The 20,199-nt window shown below is 38.5% G+C and overlaps 1 protein-coding gene across 1 annotated transcript; it reads left to right on the top strand.

Annotated features, from left to right (window-relative positions):
* The first annotated feature begins 16,992 nt into the window (after positions 1–16,992).
* Positions 16,993–18,866, top strand: LOC122013953 (alpha-humulene 10-hydroxylase-like). Its single transcript, XM_042570163.1, has 2 exons — positions 16,993–18,002; positions 18,091–18,866. The coding sequence occupies exons 1-2, from the start codon at positions 17,061–17,063 to the stop codon at positions 18,709–18,711; spliced, it is 1,563 nt and encodes a 520-aa protein (XP_042426097.1). The 5' UTR covers positions 16,993–17,060; the 3' UTR covers positions 18,712–18,866.
* The last annotated feature ends 1,333 nt before the right edge of the window (positions 18,867–20,199 follow it).

Below are 20,199 nucleotides of genomic sequence, written 5' to 3'. Positions count from 1 at the left end.
CACCCGCTCGGCCCCACGGTTCCAGCCGTGCAGACGCCCCGCTCGGCCATTCAATCCTCCTGCCTTGGCGTCGGAAACCCAGGCCTGGCTGGGTTATCTTTGGTTCCGCTCGGACCTACTAAGCTGCTCGGCGCGGCCATTAACCGCTTAGTCAGCCCTCCATCTGTCCCCAAGCTGAGACCCTTCAGGAAGTGGATCCCCCATTCTTACCGCCGGATCAGGATCAATTAACTCAAAACTGTTACAAAAATTCATAACCCTAATGGAACAGGAGTTTAAAATTAGTTTGGTAGGACATCTCCAAATCAAACAAACAAATGAAGGTAACTATGTTTATCAACACAAGTATACACTTGAATTAATTACGAAATTTGGAATGGAAAACTCCAAAGACATTAAAACTCCAATGACTACCAATACAACCATAGATAGTGACCCAAGTAGAAAACCTATAGACCTCAAATATTATAGAAGTGTCATAGGAAGTCTGCTGTACCTAACTGCAAGTCGACGAGATATCTTATTTGTAGTCAGTATATGTGCTAGGTACCAGACTTGTGCCAAGGAATCACACTTGGCTAGTGTTAAAAGAATTTTTAGGTACTTAAAAGGTACATCCAACGTAGGAATGTGGTACCCTCGAGTAGGCGATTTTGAACCTATAGGATACTGACTCTGATTATGCCGGTTGTAAACTCGATCGAAAAAGTACAAGTGGTGGTTCTCAACTACTTGAATCATCACTTGTCAGCTGGTTTAGTAGAAAGCAGTACTATGTTGCATTATCTACTATTGAGGCAGAGTATATTATAATAGGAGAATGTGTTGCACAACTATTATGGATGATGCACATCTTAAAAGATTACAATATAAGTTTTAAACACATAAAAGTGTTAATTGATAATATGAGCTCAATCAACTTTACAAAAAATCTAGTACATCATTCAAGAACTAAACACATTGAAATTAAACACCACTTTATCAGAGATCATGTTGCTAGAGAAGATATTGAACTCAATTATATTGAGTCTAAGTCCAACTTAGTTGACATCTTCACCAAACCACTCCCTGAAAATGAATTTAGCTACTTTCGACGACAACTAGGAATGTGTTTCATAGAATAAGATTGCTATTTTTTCTTCTTTTTCTGTAAAATAATTTAAAAATTCTAAGGAAAAATATTTTTCTTAAAATTCCCATTTCCTTAAACTTTTGAAATTGATTTAAGCCTTAGTCTAGATCATATCCACAGAAAGCATGTTCCTATAAACCTAGGACTTGAGCATCTCACAAACACACTAGGACTCCTTTGATTGTGTATTCCAAAACTTAGAACGGCGTGAGATGTGTAAGCCCTTTGCTTGGACTTAAGATGCTTATATCTGTGCATCAACATAAGTCTAGGTGTAAAATACCAAACAGAACAGTGACCAGGTTAAGTAATCCACTTTAGTTAAACACTAACTGGATAAACTTACTTAACTTGACTAACCAGGTGAACACTACTATTTTCTGATGGTTGGTTAATAACTACCAGTTAGACATGTATGAACAATTTCTAGATGTTTACAGTTTTCAAATAATATCAGGTCCAGGGGAGGATATTTGAAGAATAATTTCAACTTTATTTTTGAACTTAAAATTGTGTTAAAATTCTTATTTATTTTGAAAATCTAACCATCTTGCATTATTTCAAAAATTTGATGAAACTTTAAAACCTTGAACCTCAAAGTTACCTTAAAGATTTTAAAAAACTTTGAAAAATCCTTAGCATGCTAAAACATCTAATACCTTGGAAAGGTTTTGAATAGTTTTCTTTGCAAAAGTTTTTTTTTTTTGCCAAACTTTTTAAAACTATGGATGCAAATACTTCTATAAATTCTTAAAAATTTTGAAAATATATTTAAATTATACCTTGATTTTCCTTATTATGAAATTCTTCAAAGCTTATTATTTTTGAAATATATTTTTGCAAAATACTTTCCAAACCACTATTATGCTATTTTTTTTGAAAAGTTAGTATATTTGAAAATTACCTTGAAAGTTTCTTCAAAGTTATTTAAATTTTAAAACTTTAGTAAATGTTAACTTTTAAAACCTAATATCAAACTTCAAAACTTTAAACAATGGTTTTGTTGAGATGTATACTATAAGCCTAGCTTTTGTATGAACATCTGTTTTGAAATATTTTGAAATAAGAATCACTTTAGTCAAATGTTTGTATTTTATATTTATATATATGTCAATCCAGTTGTCCATTTAATTTATATTGTAGATAACATGGTGTGTGGTGCAACACAGAATATCATGTTATCAGTTCCTTATAAATTATAAATAGTAGCTCATAACCAAGATGGATTGGGGCAACCCATTGGAATGGTTGTAGTGTAATTTGGTATTAGTCTGTCTTGGCTATAAAATTACACTAGTAAACTATGTGTGTATTGAGCAGGACCGTTTGAGGTTATTCGATTTGTACTGACTACATAAAAGAACAGAACCTTTGTTATTATGGATGTGCGTCATCTTAATCACTTTATAATAACAAGCACGTATACTTAGTATTTATTTCTTTAACTTATCAATGGGTGAGATTTATTCTTTAAATCAATAGGCCCAATGAGATGGGAAATAGTACTGTTTATATGGTATGTTGTTGATTATAGAAGGAATCTGTGTCTTAATTATTTAGGCTGATGATGCCCCCTTGAGGAGCTCATAAGGATTATCATGTAAACCCTGCAGGTGGACTTAGTCCGGCATGATAATAAAATTGAGTGGTACTACTCTTGGAATTAGATGTTAATTAATTGAGTTGTCAGTAACTCAATTAATTAACGGACATACGATATCTTAAATACAGGAAGATTAACACACTCATGATAAGAAAGAGCTCATATTGTAATATGAGATTGGTGCGGTAGTTCAATAATAACCCTTTAGTGGTATGAGTTATTATTGATGGACTTGGATTGGGTGTTCGGGCCAAACACAGGAAGCCCAAGCCCATCAGGAGGCCTAAACCAATTTCTCCTCTAGGTCTTTGTTGTAGCCTCTATATAAAGCCTCGCATCCACCCATCCGGTTTGGTTTTTTGGGTTTTGGTTTTCTCTTCCTTACCTAGGGTCCACGACAAGCTTATAAAAGGGAGTAGGTGGTGCCTCCAAAACCTAATTTTTCCCACAAGCCTCCTCTGCCTTTGCTTAGGGTCGACGACACAATTCATCCCCTCCTCCTTGTGGTCGCCACCCCCTTTCCTCCTCCTTCCTTGTGGTCGGCGCCCCCCTCCTCCTCCTTCTTTGTGGTCGGCACCCCCCTTCCTCCTACTTGCTTAGGGCCGGCACCCCCCTCCTCCTCCTTGCGGGCGGTGGCTTGAAGAAGAGGAAGAAGAAGAGAAGGCGCCCCATCCTAGAGCATCTCCCCTTGGTGGCTGACGGTTTGGAAGAGAAGAGAAGAAGGGTGGTTTTGTCTCCGTAGATCGTCGGTGACACGATGTCCAAGAAGAGGAGAGGAATACGACAGAAGATCAAGAGCTCTTTAGCTTCAAAGGAAAGGTACTGTGGGACTGTTGCGGCCGGCTAGAAGGGGGTTGGATAGCCTGCAATCACAAGACAAAAAAAACACCCTTCTCGAACTCTTAAACTAACACTTGTAAATTAAAGTATAAGCAGAAAGTAAATAGAACATTAAAAGAAGAGGCACAAGTATTTACTTGGTTACAACCGATGTGGTTATTAATCCAAGGAAGCTGAAGCACTAAATACTCCTTCAGGCGGAGAAGCCTCTTACAACGTTAAAGCGTAGAAAACAGAAGCTTAACTCTAAATTACAGCACATAAGCATTGGAAGTGAATTTCTAAGTTCGTTGAAAAGCTTTTGGACCAAGGCTATATTTATAGCCTTGGTCAGGGCACCTGGAAGGGTTCCGGGTGCCCTGGGGGATAAAACTTTATCCCCAACGTTCAGATCGAGTCAAAACTTGATCCCATGAAAAAGTCAACTCTGGTTGACATTTTCGGTCTGGGTCCTCTATGCTCTGGTCACCTCGGTCCGGGTCTTCAACTTCGGATTCGCTTGCTTGGGTGATCTCGGACATCCGGAAAAGGGCTCACCTGAACCCAAGTTCCGGTCTTCTCGAGCGAGCTTCCGCTCCGACTTCTTGTCCCTCGGAATCGCTGTGTGCTTCCTTCTCGTCCGCCAGCGTACTCATCTGCAGTCTTCGTCCCTCGGTCGCCCCCGTGATGACCTTCTTGCTAGCTGTGTCTCTTGCTCCCCGAACAATCTTCCGCTGCAGCTTTCGTTCCGCGGAACCACCGCACGCTTCCTTCTCATTCACCGGTGTACTCTTCCGCAGCGCCTCGTACCTCGGACACACTGGGTGCCATCCTTCTCGCTAGTTGCGTCTTCCGCTCGAATACCTGTGCTCCTAAACTCCTACACATTTAGACACAAGGTTAGAAACACACAGGACCTAACTTAACTTGTTGATCACACCAAAACAATCTTGGGGTTTCAACAATCTCCCCCTTTTTGATGTGAGCAACCCAAGTTAAGTTAGGGTCAAAATAGACATAAAATAAAATTAACTTAATTTGCAATTTAGTGCAAAAAAGATAGAAAAAATTAATTTTTGCGATTCAGTGCAAAAATTTGTCTTCTTCCCCCTAGACTTATACTTTCTTCTCCCCCTTTGATCACATAAAAAACATGGGGTACAAAAAGAATCTAAGGGTTGACACTTAGAAAAATTATGAAGTTATATTTCAATGATTTTCTGGAAAACATTTCTAAGTCAAGGAAAATTTCTAAGTTTAAAGATAACTTTTTGAAAAATTTTTAAGTTTTCGTTATCAAGATTAAGAACTTTCTCAGCAGAAAACTTTATGCAAGAAAAATATTTTTGAGAAAATTAAAAAAAAACTTTCTAAGCATTTATTATTATTATTATTATATATATATATATATATATATATATATATATATATATATATATATATATATATATATATATATATATATAAAATTCTAATGCTGTTATCAGAAAGTTTTAAATTTCCATTTTAATTTATTATAACTTTTCAAATCACACATTTTCATATTTAAAGCGACCAATATTAAACATACAAAAATTTATATCATGTTAATTTCTATTATTAGTTTGTCGAGATTCTTTAATCGACAAGCTATTTCTTTTAACTTAATATCTTTTGTTATATTTTGAATTTTTAATTCACAAAAATATTTTGAGAATATAAATTCTAGCTTGATAAAGTTTTTCGACAATATTTCTAATTTGCAAAATTCGTTCGACAAAATATTTTGTAATTTGCAAAATTTATTCGACAGAGGATTTTTTTAATCCGAAAAACTCTTTCGATGATTCAATTTCTAATTCGCAAAATTTTTCAGGCAACTTTTCAATTGATTTAACCAATTGTTCAGAAGTTGGAGTCCATACCTGACTTACCTTTTCAATCGTTGATTCTCCCCCTGTTGAATTACTTTCTTCTGAAGATTCTCCCCCTTCATTGATGCTCATCTGGGATGAGCTTTCTGTGTTCTCGGGATGGAGTTTGGCTGTCTCGGCAGTGTCCTCGTTCTTGGATTGTTCTGATGGTGACTCGGTTTCCATCGAGGAGTTAGATTCGACTTCAGTTGTTTCCTCGTAGATCTTCAAGAACTTTTCCCAAAGTTCTTTTGCGCTTTTGTAGTCTCCGATTCTATCGAGATCTTCATTTGGTATTACGGTTAGAGGGTGAAATTCCGCCCGAGCGTTTGCCATACACTCGTTACGTTGCTTCTCATTCCAGAGGCGTTTATCGAGTTCTTCTCCATTCGTTGTCTTTGGTGCTTCATAACCAGATTTCATTGTTAAAAAAATACCGAAATTAGAGTTTAGATATACCTCCATTTGTTTCTTCCATAAAGAAAACTTCCCCTTGAATGCTGGTGGATAGACGTTAGCTCCGACCACCGTTTTGTTGCTTCAGACGACGGTTAGTCCTTCTTGAAGCGTCTCGACCCTGATACCACTTGTATGACCATTGCGGCCGGCTAGAAGGGGGGTTGGATAGCCTGCAATCACAAGACAAAAAAAACACCCTTCTCGAACTTTTAAACTAACACTTATAAATTAAAGTATAAGCAGAAAGTAAATAGAACATTAAAAGAAGAGGCACAAGTATTTACTTGGTTACAACCGATGTGGTTGTTAATCCAAGGAAGTTGAAGCACTAAATACTCCTTCAGGCAGAGAAGCATCTTACAACGTTGAAGCGCAGAAAACAGAAGCTTAACTCTAAATTACAGCACACAAGCGTTGGAAGTGAATTTCTGAGTTCGTTGAAAATCTTCTGGACTAAGGCTATATTTATAGCCTTGGTCGGGGTGTCTGAAAGAGTTCCGGGCACTCTAGGGTGATAAAACTTTATCCCCAACGTTCAGATCGAGTCAAAGCTCGATCCTGTGAAAAAGTCAACTCCGGGCGCCCCGGTACGTTCCGGGCGCCCCGGAGGGGTCCTGGTGCCCCGGTCAGCTCCGGGCGCCCTGGACCCAAAAGTCAACTCTGGCTGACATTTTCGGTCCGGATCATTGATAACCATGATTTTACTATACTATTCTCATTCATATAATCATGGTTTGATGTAGTTTTCATATATATAACCCATATTTACATTATATTTTTATACATTGTATCAATTTTGGACTAAATTGCAAATTATGTTATTATGGCTTAATTTGATGCTAATATTTGATCCTTATTTTGTAGGCATCAAAAGGGTCATGGACCCGATCAGATCAGGCTGCATTTGGGTTCAAATCAAGGGCTAATCAAGTCGATCAAGCCTCGGAGCATTATAGGTCGTTCATCCAAGATGGAGCAGATCTGAGTCATCCGTTGAAGATATGGCCGATCCAACTTAATGGGGAGCAGATATGAGCTATTTATGAAGATCCAGAAGTTTTGATCCAGATCTGAGTTCATCCAGCCATTGATCCAGCCGGATTAATCTGGACCGTTCATTGAAGACTGGTCGGATCTGGACCATCCAGTGATTATCTGATCGATCTGACCTACAGGAGAGTAGATCCAGACCCTAGATCAACATCAGTACCTTCAGATCATATTTTGGATGACTTTTCACCGTTGATTTAGCCTGGAATCATCTCAGCCGTCCGATCAGATTCAGATCTGATTTAAATCTGAGAAGCTACAGTGCAGAAGACGGGCTCGGCTTCGCGATTTCTTACTACAGTGTCGTCTTCTTCGCGCGACGGCCGGCGCTCCCATTCCCTCATTCCAGATCCGTGAGCTAGCCTTTTTCACCGGTGACGATCTATGAGCTGACGGCGATCATCGACTGAGGTCACAGAAGCGGCAGGGGCGTTCTCCAGACCGCGCAGTTGGTTTCTGTCCATTTCACAATCCGGATGCAGGGGCGTTCTCCGATCCGCGATTTCCATCATCACCGGAGCTGTATGGGCGTTCTCTGAGGTTCCGATCACACTTGCGTTCTCCATTCCATCAGCAACTCCGGAATCGGTCTGATCAATCGATTGGAGTTTGCACATCTTCAGATTCCGGCGCCGTTTCCTTGTGCCTTGTGAATTCCACTCGGGTGTGAGCTGTATGGGCGTTCTCTGAGGCTAAGATCATCCGGTGGATTAGTTGGAAGCTCGAGATCTGCTGCCGATTGCCATATGGGCGTTCTCTGAGGCAATTCTGTTGACAGCAGGATGATGAAGGTTTTGCAGTAAGGATTTGGATGTGGAATGCTTTAGGGGTTTAGTTTTCTTTATTTCTTAATCTTTGAATTGTCCACGAACATGCTCAGATCTTGTGATCTGATTACGTTTCTTTGCAATTTCTATTTTGTTTCATGTTTCCTTATGCAATTCTGTTTGTGATTTCTTGCTTACAAACCCCACCCTTAGACCTAATTCTGATTAGTTTTTGCAATTCTGATACTAACAGTTTGTAGAGTTTTAAGATTTAGTTAGCAATTCAATCTTTGTTTCTATAATTTTGTTTAAGTGTTGGAATGTTTAATTTGATGTTTAGATTGCTACCTCTATTCAATTTTATTGTGACTGAATTCTTGAAATGGTTGTTGAAGTGATTGAAATTAAGGATTGTATGTAGTTTAGTCAATTAATGATTTTATGATTCTTGATTGCTGAGAATGCCTAATAACTTTGTCAATGTGAGAAATCAATTTTGAATCAAATCTAGAGTTCACACATTTTGCTAGTAACCCTTGGAAAAAATACGACTTGGGACTCGTTGCTACAACGTTTATCTTTATGTTAAATGAGTTTCAATTTTAATTAATTTGGAGTGCCTCGTGACATGCAAAAAGGCCGACACCAGTCATCTGCTCTGGCTTTGGTCGCCTCGATCCGGGTCTTCAAATCCGGATCCGCTTTCTTGGGTGATCTCGGACATCCGGAAAAGGGTTCACCTGAACCCAAGTTTCGATCTTCTCGAGCGGGCTTCCGCTCCGGCTTCTCGTCCCTCGGAATCACTGTGTGCTTCCTTCTCGTCCACCATCGTACTCATCCGCAGTCTTTATCCCTCGGTCTCACCCTGTGCCGATCTTCTCGCTAGTTGCGTCTCTTGCTCCCCGAGCAATCTTCCGCTCCAGCTTTCGTCCCTCGAAACGACCGCATGCTTCCTTCTCGTCCATCGGTATACTCTTCCGCAGTGCCTCGTATCTCGGACGCACCGCGTGCCGTCCTTCTCACTAGCTGTGTTTTCCGCTCGAGTACTTGTGCTCCTAAGCTCCTGCACACTTAGACACAAGGTTAGAAACACACAGGACCTAACTTAACTTGTTGATCATACCAAAACAATCTTGGGGTTCCAACATGTACAACTAGTTCTTTAATTCCGCTGCGTAATTAGTCGAGTTTTCTTTGTATCGATTTTGAATACCAACACAAGAGGCCAGCAATCTTGTACTTCGATCAAGGTGTGCTTTGATCATTCAAGAACTAGCTTGATTGATCAAACATATGTTTGATCGAACATGCGGGTTGCTAGGAAAAGTTTTGTTCTTGTACAATTTTTTTATACAGGGAAATTGAAACAGAACGGAATTCTAGCGCCTTCAGGTTTAACACTGATTTTTAAATACACCTTGAAAATTTGTAACTCTTGCAAAATGTTTTTCAAAATACTTTGGAAAGCTTTTTTTAAATATTTCACAAACCTTTTAAAACTGTGTTAGAAAATAATCTTATTTTACTGAGCTAATTCTTTTAAACTACTTTACAAATAGTGTATTACAAATCTAGTTTTTCAAATAATTTGTGTTTGAAAAAGTTGAAAATTCTTTCTCTCTTCCCCCCCCAGTAATCCTAAAAGTTTTTTATTACCAAAGTTCATTACTTTCACTAACTGCTTTATTTAGCACATTCCTCTTCTCATGTTTTTGCTGAATGTCAAAGGGGGAGGGTAAGGTTTACGTTAGAAAATAAAAGAAAATAAGAATAACTTAACCCTAAAATGATCAAGAGAACAAGACAAATTGTCTCAATTTTTGTTTCTCTTAAAATTCATTTTCTATTTTTATTTTGTATATCTTTTTCCTAACTTAACCCAGGTTATTATTGTATCAAAAAGGAAAAGATTGTTGGTGCAGTTTGCACTAACGGACTTATTAAGGCTTTGATAAATGACAAAGTAAGTTAAATTAGGTATTGTTATGATTTAACCACTTTATCAAATATGCAGGAGTTAACCAAATAGGTTAACGGGTCGACCAGATATTTGGTGTGAAGTCCAGATAGGTCAACAGGTCAATCCGATATTTGGCAAGAAGTTCAGATAGGTCGACGGGCTGACCGTATATATGGCAAGAAGTCCAGATAGGTCGACGGACCGACTGGATATCTGGCAAGAAGTCCAGATAGGTCGACGAGCTGACCATATATTTGGCAGGAAGTCCAGTTGGGTCTGTGGACCGGACAATTGGCAAACTGGTAAGTAAAAGTAAGTCGCTGGAGGAGAGTGACTAAGTGAGGACGCATCCCGGTTGAGGGACAGTAAGCGTCGATCCAGGCTAGGTCCATTTCGAATCCATAATCTGAGACTTTGACTAGTTTTTGGTCTTGAGAGGATAGGAATTAATTACTACTCATTTTTATAACTATACTAACTTTGTTTTGCAAGGTAGGGTTTAGGGTTTAGGGTTTGGACTAACATCTTTTTGCAGGACAAAAGAGCAAAAAAAGCCTTCGGATGAATAGTATCCGAAGGCGCATTCAATGTTGATGGAAGGCGCCTTCGCAATGTTGATGGAAGGCGCCTTCCATGCTTTAAAGGCATCTTCCGTAGGATGAAATTTGGATGTCGTCGCAGATAAGGAGCACGCTGTTTAGGATAGGATTTATCCCATTGGAGGCGGCTTCCAAAGCCTTTGAAAGCGCCCTCCATGGCCTATATAAGTCAGTCTCGACCAAGCATCAAATACAACCTTCGATACGAGCTACTACGCGACCATTTGACTCTGCTGCATCCGACGATTACTCCGAGGACTTTCGATCGCGGCCGACAAAACAACATAAACACACAAAAGCTCTCACTTCAATCCCTACCTGTCGGTAACAAAGTTTTTATTGTACTTAAATTCTACAAATAGAAAGTGTAGTCTGTTACACTTCTCCGATCTTCTTTGTATTTGATTCCCTCTTCTGGAGGTACCAAAAGAGGCTTTTAGTGGATTACCCGTCGATAGGTCCACAAGACCTGGGTATTGAAGTAGGAGTCGTCGAAGGTTCTAAACCAAGCAAACTGATCGTGTTTTCTTGTGTTTGATATTTTCAAATTCGTAAGTACTTTCCTCTGCACGTACTCATGTTTTTACAATGATAAATCAAATTTTTAAAAACCATGTGATTCACCTGCCTCTCACGTATGTATCAATCCAACATTAACTGCTACAACATTGTAGCAACTAACCGTCAAATTAGTTGCTACAATGCTATAGTAGCTACCCGTCAAGAAGCTGCTACAATGTTGTAGCAGGTAACATTCCAAGTGGTTGCTACAACATTATAGTAGCTAACATTCTAAGTAGTTGATACAACGTTGTAGCAACTATATTAATTAACAGTTTTATTCTTGGAATGTTCAATAAAGACAACATATGTGTATACACAATATATATTAGGAATCAAGGGAATTACAACTTAAAATGAAACAACTTACCAAGTAGCTATTATACGTTGTAGCAGCTACTAAGATATTTAGCTATTATAAGGTATAGTAGCTAATCGTCGAAGTAGCTACTACAACGTGTAACAACTAACTATACAAGTGGCTGCAGGCGTTGTAGTAGGCGTCAACCTTATACGTTGTAGCATAAATCCTTCTAATTTATATTAGGATCACGGTCGGGAATTACAACTTAAAATAAAACGAATTACCATTGGTTATGAAATGTGGGAATTGATGTTTGAGAAGTTCCCTGTAAATTATATAAGCAAAAACTGATAAGAAAGTAGCTAGGGCTTGTGCATTGTAGGATATATTAGATATAAAAAATATTGTACATTGTTGAAAAATAGATAGTGGAGTGGAAAGACTTATGATTGAGAATAGAGAGGAGTGCCTTCAAAAGCAACTTCGGCTTTATGTTCGATGCACAGTTTGGAGAGCTTCAGCCAGCTCAAGAACAAGCTTCAGCCGTCGGCTATGTGCCCGGAAGGAGCAAGCTGTGACAGAAGACGACGGCGAAGGAAAAGGCTACAACGAGAGAGAGAGCAAGGGAAATTTGGATTTGGGAGATTTCCTTTGCTACCGTTTTGAATAACAAGCGGAAGGGGAGAGAGAATAAAAGGAATATTTTTTTACATAAAAATTGAGCTAGCAATGCTGCGTATGCTCATCGCTCATAGTCTCGCACTAAGCATCGAACAACATATCATTTATATATATATATATATATATATATAAAATTTCTTTTTTTTTCCTTTAATTTTTTAAAACTTTTGATTATTCCAATAAAATTTTATATTTATATATAGTTTAAGAATTGGGTTAAAGTATTAAATATTAAAAAAAATCAAATCGAAAAAGAATTTAATTGAACATGAGGTATGCGTGATAAAATCTTTAGGAAATTTTCTCTCTGTATATTCCATCATTGTAAATCGACGGAATTTATATTTCGTCAGTAAAATCGACAATCCTAGACAATTCTAGACTCCATATGATCCCTGACTCCAAGTGATCTATGACTCCAGGCCACATGACTCCATGAGGTCCCTAACTTCAAACAAGACACGACTTGAGATGGCCCTCTACTTCATGTAGTCCTTGTCTCTAGACAGTCCTCAACTCCATGAGGTCCCCAATTTCTGACAGAGGATGCCGAGCCGTTGCCCCCGGATGACATGGACATGTGTAGAACATGGGAGCATAGGTGCCACAGTTCTATATAAGGTCAACCCCTAGGCGTAGGTATGCGCAGACAAGCCTTGCAACCCACTACTTTCATTCCTTGTCCCTCCTTAATCCCTGTGCTAACTTAAGCGTTAATCGTTAAGCGTTAAGCGTCAGAGTAATCATGTCAGGGCATCCTAAGCCATGGTTCATTGGAATATACATGAAACGATTAGAACGGGTATTTCGGCATGAGAACACCTTATGCCGTGCCAAATTTCTGATAAATATATAATGTTCCAACTTTTCTGTTGGTTGCTACTCGGAAAACCTAGAGGTTTCACTGTACAAAAATTTTGTACAAAGGTCTGAACCTTTTCCTAGCTACCATGTGTTCTTTTAAATTAAATTTTGGATCGCCAGCGGAACTTAATACGTTTGATCCAAAACTTAATATATTTGTTCTTTTAGGTTTTGACTTGGATCTCCTGCGGAACTTAACACGTTCGACCCAAGTCACTTTAAGTTATTAATTCCATTAAATATTAATTTCCATAATTGGTTCCCAGTACTGACGTGGCGAGGCACATGACCTTCTTGGATATGGGAGCAACCACCACCGACTAGACAAAACCTTTTATAGAAATCTAATATTTAATTTTCTAAAATAACTTTAGGTTAACCAAAAAGAACAATCAAATCACAAGGGAAAAAAAAAATAAAAGAACACAACTTCGAAAAACATATTCGAAATACTAGAACGTAAGCCTCTTGTATTTGGTATTATTTCCATAAATAACTAGCATGATGCGGAAAGGAAAAATTACTAGTTATACCTTCTAGAAAGACCTCTTGATCTTCTACCGTATTCCTCTTCTAACCTCGGACGTTGTGTGGGCAACGATCTTCCGAGATGAGAAAACACCAACCACCTTCTTCTCCTCCTAGCTAGGTTCGGCCAACAATAAGGAAGCTTCACCAAGGAAGAAGATCAAAACACCAACCAAGCTCCAAGAGATGCTAGCTTTCTCTCCTCCTTCTTCTTCTTCTCCAAGTAGTATCCGACCACCACAAGAGCTCCAAGGGGAGAGAGAGGTTCGGCCACCACAAGAGGAAGAGAGGGAGAGGATGATGGCCGGCCACACCAAGGAACAAAAGAGGGAGAGAAATAATAGAGGTTGTGTCTCGTGAAGGCACCCTCACCCCTTCTTTTATATTCCTTGGCCTAAGCAAATTAGGAAATTTAATTACAATAAAATTTCCTTAATTTCCTTGACATGATTTAATTGAGAAAAATAAAATAAAATTTCCCCAATTAAATTCTAATGGTCGGCCACATCATGAAATCAAATTAGACAAGTTTCAATCAACAATTAAAACTTCCTAATTTATTTCTGGAAATTTTAAAATTAAAATTTCTCTTCAAAATCTCTTCATGGTTGATAAAAAGAAATTTTCATAATTTTAATTTTACAACATGTGAATAATTTTTAAAGAGAAAATAAAATATCTCACCAATCTACAAATAAGGAAAGAGATCTAATCTATTTCTTTAATTTTTTGTAGATCTTTTACCAGAGAGATAATTTAATTTTAATTCTCTTTAATAAATTATATCTTCCACATAATAAAAATTAAAATTAAAATTCTTTTTTAATTTAATTTGGCCGGCCCCTCTAGCTTGGGTTCAAGCTAGGGCCACCACTTAGGTCGGCCCTAGCTTGGTTCCCAAGCTAGCTTGGCCGGCCCCCTTTAGGTGGGTATAGAAGGTGGGTATAGGTGGGTATAGTACTCTATAAATAAGAGGCTACGATAGGGACCGAGAGGAGGAATTGGTTTTGGTCTCCCGATAAAATTAAGCATCTCATGTTCGCCCCGAACACACAACTTAATTTTATCAATAATAATTCATTCAACTAGAGAACTATTATTGAACTACCGCACCAATCCCAAATTACATTTTTGGGCTCCTTCTTATTATGAGTGTGTTAGTCTCCCTGTGTTTAAGATATCGAATGTCCACTAATTAAGTGAGTTACTGACAACTCATTTAATTAATATCTTAGTCCAAGAGTAGTACCACTCAACCTTATCATCATGTCGGACTAGGTCCACCTGCAGGGTTTAACATGACAATCCTTATGAGCTCCTCTTGAGGACATTATCAACTTAGTATCTCTAGGACACAGTTTCCTTCTATAATCAACAACACACACTATAAGTGATGTCATTTCTCAACTTATCGGGCTTATTGATTCATCGAACTAAATCTCACCCATTGATAAATTAAAGAAATAAATATCAAATATATGTGCTTGTTATTATATTAGGATTAAGAGCACACACTTCCATAATAATCGAGGTCTTTGTTTCTTTATAAAGTCAGTATAAAAGAAACGACCTCAAATGATCCTACTCAATACACTCTAAGTGTACTAGTGTAATTATACAGTCAAGATAAACTGATATCTAATCACACTACGACCTTCTAATGGTTTGTTCCTTTCCATTTTGGTCGTGAGCTACTGTTTATAATTTATAAGGTACTGATAACATCATCTTCTGCATGTGGCACCACATACTATGTTATCTACAGTATAAATTAATTGAACAACTACATTTATCACAAATGTAGACATTTGACCAATGTAATTCTTATTTTTAGATAAATGTTTTATACCAAAAGCAAGGCTTTTAGTATACATTCTAACATTTTCAATATTTATTGTCTTGACGATGTCATTACTATTCAAAATGGAGGAGGAAGGGCGGCGTCGGAGACGCTCTCTGGCTTGGCCTGATTGGGCAGCTCACGGACACGAGAAGACAGGCCGGATTGAGGTGATTTAGGAGAACATCGAATTTTAATCAAAACTTAGATTTTAATTAATAAATATAATTTTATAATTCAGATAAACTTTTTAAAGCCACCGATTATTTTATTAAAATATAATAAAAATTGATATATATATATATATATGAAATGGGATTTGAACTAAAATAATATAGTTTACGGTGATTATCGTAACAATTTCGAACACGCCACAAGACCCTTCTTAGGTGATTGACGGTTTGGTCAACAACAATGAAAATTCATCGGTGACTCATTTGTTGGCTATCAAATTTTGCCATCTTTGATTGCCATGCTTTTGAAACCAGATGAATTGATGTGGGAACCCGTGTTTGATGTAGAGACATCTTTTTCCAAAAGTATAATTGATCAATATTATAGTCTCTATCGACAATGACGAAGGCGACGACGAAGACTTAATAACTAATATTATAGACTCAAATTAATTACGCAAGTATCCGAGAAATAGAAACCTAAAGGTTCACAACCTCCCTTATCTCACGCTCGTCTTCTCCATTTTCTCAGTCTTCTTCACCAGGAATCTACATCTACACCATCTCTGAAATAAATTTGGAAAAATATGCATATTCATATTTAAAAGTTTTTAATCAAATAAATTTGCATTTGATAATGAAATTATTTGTGAAAGCTTAGAAAGAAATTTCTACACGATGGACAAATTAGTCCTTATCTTCTAAGTCGATCAGCTTAATGTTCTAATAGAGTCGACGAATACAATTTGAAATCGTATTGAACAATCATCCGATTCAAATTGATATTAGAATCAATGATAATCTGAAAATTCAATTTTAAAAATAAATAATATAAAAATAAATCCATCAAAATATTTTAACCGTTAACCATGTGTGTGTATATATATAATCAGTCTATTTTTTTTTAAAAAAAAATCAATTCAATAACTATAAAAATAATAAATAAAAATATTGGAATAAAAGTAACAAATATAATAATTTTAAAATTTTAAAAATCCGAACAATTAAATCTGGTTTTTTTTTTACTGATAAAAAGAGATGTAGAAATAAAAGATATTAAAAGTCAAAAAATGAATTAAAAAATATACATATTTTTAAGTTTCTAAATGACTAATTTACGAAATAAATTTAGAAAAATATACATGTTCATATTTTTAAGTTTCTAATAAATAGATTTGCATTTGAAGAAACATAGTATTTTTTTTTTTTTTTTTTTTGTGAAAGTTTAGAAAGAAATTTCTACACAACGGACAAATTATTCCTTACCTTCCAAGTCTTCTTTGAAAGTTATGTATCCATCTATTCAACTCGCCCTTTAAATTAATCGGCCAGCAAGATTGACCGCCGTCATCGTAAAATGGAATGTTACTTTTTCTACTATTGAGTGATTTTACCTGAGAGTCCAGAAAAGAAATATATTAATTGATTTATTAGTTATTTTGTTAATTTAACTAACTATTATATTATATATCCGATGGTCTAATTAAGATCAAAAAATATTCGAAAATGTCGAGCATGCAGTTGAAAATTTCAAATGTTGATTTAGTTCATAGTCAGTGCGTGAAAATGCATGGAAATATCTAGGTAGGTAAAATGGAAGAAGATATCAAAGTGGTCTAATAATCTGATTAAAAAATGTATGAAAATATCTAGGAATGAGAATGTAGGGAAATAATCAGATTAAAAAAAAAGAGTTTGTTACGCATGTTTGACTCGATCAGAGGCAAGAAATAGTTCTATAAATGCATGGGACGAAGAGAGCTTGATGCATCCGAATCCGATCGATTCGATCATTAAGGAGTTAGCTAGCTAGCTACTGCACTCGCACATGGCCATGGAAGCTGATTTCCTCTTCTCCCCTTTCTTCATCACCCTCTTCCTCGGCTTCTCCATGGCGGTAGTGTTACTACAGCTCAGGAGAGGAAGGAGTGGAGCTCACAAGTCACATGGAAAAGTAATAGCTCCTCTGCCACCCGGCCCTCCCAAACTTCCCCTCATCGGAAACATCCACCAACTCGCCGGCGCCAACCCTCACCGTACTCTGCGCAGCCTCGCTCGAACTCACGGCCCGCTCATACTGCTCCGCCTCGGGCAGGTCGACTTGGTCGCCGCTTCGTCCGTGGAGGCCGTGGAGGAGATCATCAAGCGTCACGACCTCAACTTTGCCAGCCGGCCCACCGACTTGACCTTCGCCAACATATTGGCCTACGACGGGCTCAGCGTCGCCATGGCCGCCTACGGTGGATATTGGAAGCAGATGAGGAAGATCTACGCCATGGAGCTGCTCAACTCCCGGCGCGTCAAGTCCTTCGCCGCCATCCGTGAGGATGTGGTCGGTAAGCTGACGGCGGAGATCGCAGTCAAGGCGTCGGCCCAAACGCCTCTCGATCTCGGCGAGATGTTGATGTCCATGTCCAATTCGATGGTGGTCAAAACGGCGTTCGGCGAAAGGTGCAAACAACAGGCCGAGTTCTTGCAGCTGGTGAAGGAGGCGGTGGGCCTCGTCACCAGCTTCGCGGTGGCTGACATGTACCCCTCCCTCAAATTCTTGGACGCTCTCACTGGATTGAAGTCCAAGTTAGAGCGTGTTCGTGGAAAGTTAGACAAAGTGTTCGATGAAATCATGGGACAGCGTCAGGCTGCACGAGCCGATGCACCCGCGGCAGCGGAGACGGAGGAGGATTCGCTCCTCGATGTACTTCTCAAACTTAAAGATGAAGGAGGCCTAGAATTTCCCATCACAGCCGACAGCATCAAGGCCGTTGTCCTGGTTCGTACATATATACGTATATATATATATAATTAATTTCTTATCTAAACTAAACTGTAGATTAATTACTAATATATTGTTCCTTTAGGAATTATTTATCGGAGGAACAGAGACATCATCGACGACGATCGAATGGGCTATGTCAGAGCTGGTGAAGAACCCTGAGACGATGGAGAAGGCCCAGCGAGAGATAAGGGAGGCCATGCGAGGGAAGAATAAGCTGGAAGAGAGCGACATCTCCAAGTTCAGCTACCTCAAATTGGTCATCAAGGAGACGCTGAGGCTCCACCCTCCGGGCCCTCTGGGGCTCCCCAGAGTATGCACAAACACCTGCGAGGTCATGGGGTATCGAGTGCCGGCCGGAGCCCGAGTCCTGATCAATGTGTTCGCGTTGGGCAGAGAAGAAGCCTACTGGGGCGCCGACGCCGAAAGATTCAAGCCGGAGAGATTTGAGAACGGCTCAGTCGACTTCAGGGGCTTCAACTTCGAGTTCATGCCATTTGGTGCAGGGCGAAGGATCTGCCCCGGCATGACCTTTGGGCTATCGGCAGTGGAAGTTGGGCTGGCTCACCTCCTCTTGCACTTCGACTGGAAGCTTCCCCATGGCATGAAGACAGAGGATTTGGACATGATGGAGATTTCCGGGACGAGCGCACCCAGGAAGACACCTCTCGTTGTGCTCGCCGATCTCGCCATTCCTCTGCCATAGTCACTTATATATAGTTTACGTTCTCCAAATTCCATATATACCGCATGCCATTATATATTAATTTTTTATATGCGTAATAAATAAGTGGCTTAGCTTGTATTCCGTGCCGTAATTTGCATGAATTTTAATTACGAATTGGATTTAATTTCTATTTCTTTGTTGACTTCGATCGTCACCACTAATTGGTCAATGGTGGGCTCACATGAAGACTCGAGTAGTCAAATTTGCCCTAAAAGAGTTGGACTTCAATATATTTATTTCCTAAGACAGCACGAAATGATATGACATCCAATGCAAATGTTTTGTCCATATTGTATTTTTTCTAAAATCTCATCATCTCAATTAGTTGCGTTCTAATTCACGTCTCCGGCCTTTTCACACAAAAGTCAATCGTAGAGGCTCAGCTTGGACGACTGAGGACACGCGGGGCGTTCTGCGTGTCCCGAGGGCACTCAGTCAACAAATGCAAAGCACGGGGTTCAAATATTTATAAAGATTTTCTCATTTACAGGGATCTTTTCCACACTAACGTTATGCTTCACCTTGTTATTTTATTTTATATACAGGACAACAAGTACTTAACTATACTAACTTTATTTTTTTAAAAAAAACATATTACTTAGTATATTACAATTAAGTGATAGTCTCTTTAGGTTTAAAGAAACATATTGTATCATAAGATATATGTATTATTATCATATATGAATAATAAGAAAAAAAATATATACTTGTGTCAAAAGTACTAACTAATATAATTTAAATTTTGATATTGACAAAAGTTTAAAGTTAAATTATATTTTATTCTAATAAATCTAACAAAATATGTAGGAAAATCTTAAGTAATCTTAGACAAGGTTAAAGTCCTAGTTGAGGCTAGACAAAGAAGTTCTAGTGGATACTAGACAAGTGGAAAATTCTAGTTGTGACTAGGCAATGAAGTCCCGGTTCGTGGGACTTGGCAAAGTCTTGGCCGGTCGAGGATGTCGAATAAAAATCCTAGGGTTGAGAACACTAGGTAAAAGTCCTGAAGTCTCGGATGTTGAGCAAAAGTCTAAATGATCTATAGGATCGGTTTGACAAAAAGTAAATTCTTCTAAGAGGAGTAGGTGATGACTCGTTCTTTGTAGAGGGAACAATAGATATCGATCCGACTTAGAGTTTCAGCGAAACTCAAAATCAAGAGCGAACAGTCCGCAGACTGTCAAAATTATTTTACTATATATTATTTGTGCTTGTACAAACCTTTTTGTTGTAGAAAGTTGGTGGTTGAAAAAGGGGAGTCCAGGCGCTTGGAGCATGTCCAAGCGCTCGGATGTTCGGGCACCTGGAGGTACTCCAGGTGCCCGAGTTAGCAGTGAAGATACCCGGGTGGCTGTCGGGGCACATGGACAGTTCGGGCGCCTAGATGGGTCCAGACATTCAGATCGACAACAGTTTATCTTCTTTCTGCAGTGGCATGCTTCGACTGACCGACTCACGTCAGCAGTC

This window comes from Zingiber officinale, chromosome 1A, assembly GCF_018446385.1.
Source record: "Zingiber officinale cultivar Zhangliang chromosome 1A, Zo_v1.1, whole genome shotgun sequence".
Lineage (NCBI taxonomy): Eukaryota > Viridiplantae > Streptophyta > Magnoliopsida > Zingiberales > Zingiberaceae > Zingiber > Zingiber officinale.
This window is presented reverse-complemented; position numbering and strand designations above follow the sequence as displayed.

Excerpts from the sequence above, each read along its gene's own strand:
- LOC122013953 (XM_042570163.1), top strand. The coding sequence starts at position 17,061 with ATGGCCATGGAAGCTGATTTCCTCTTCTCCCCTTTCTTCATCACCCTC. Across the intron at positions 18,003-18,090 it reads GCATCAAGGCCGTTGTCCTG|GAATTATTTATCGGAGGAAC; the intron begins GTTCGTACATAT and ends TTGTTCCTTTAG.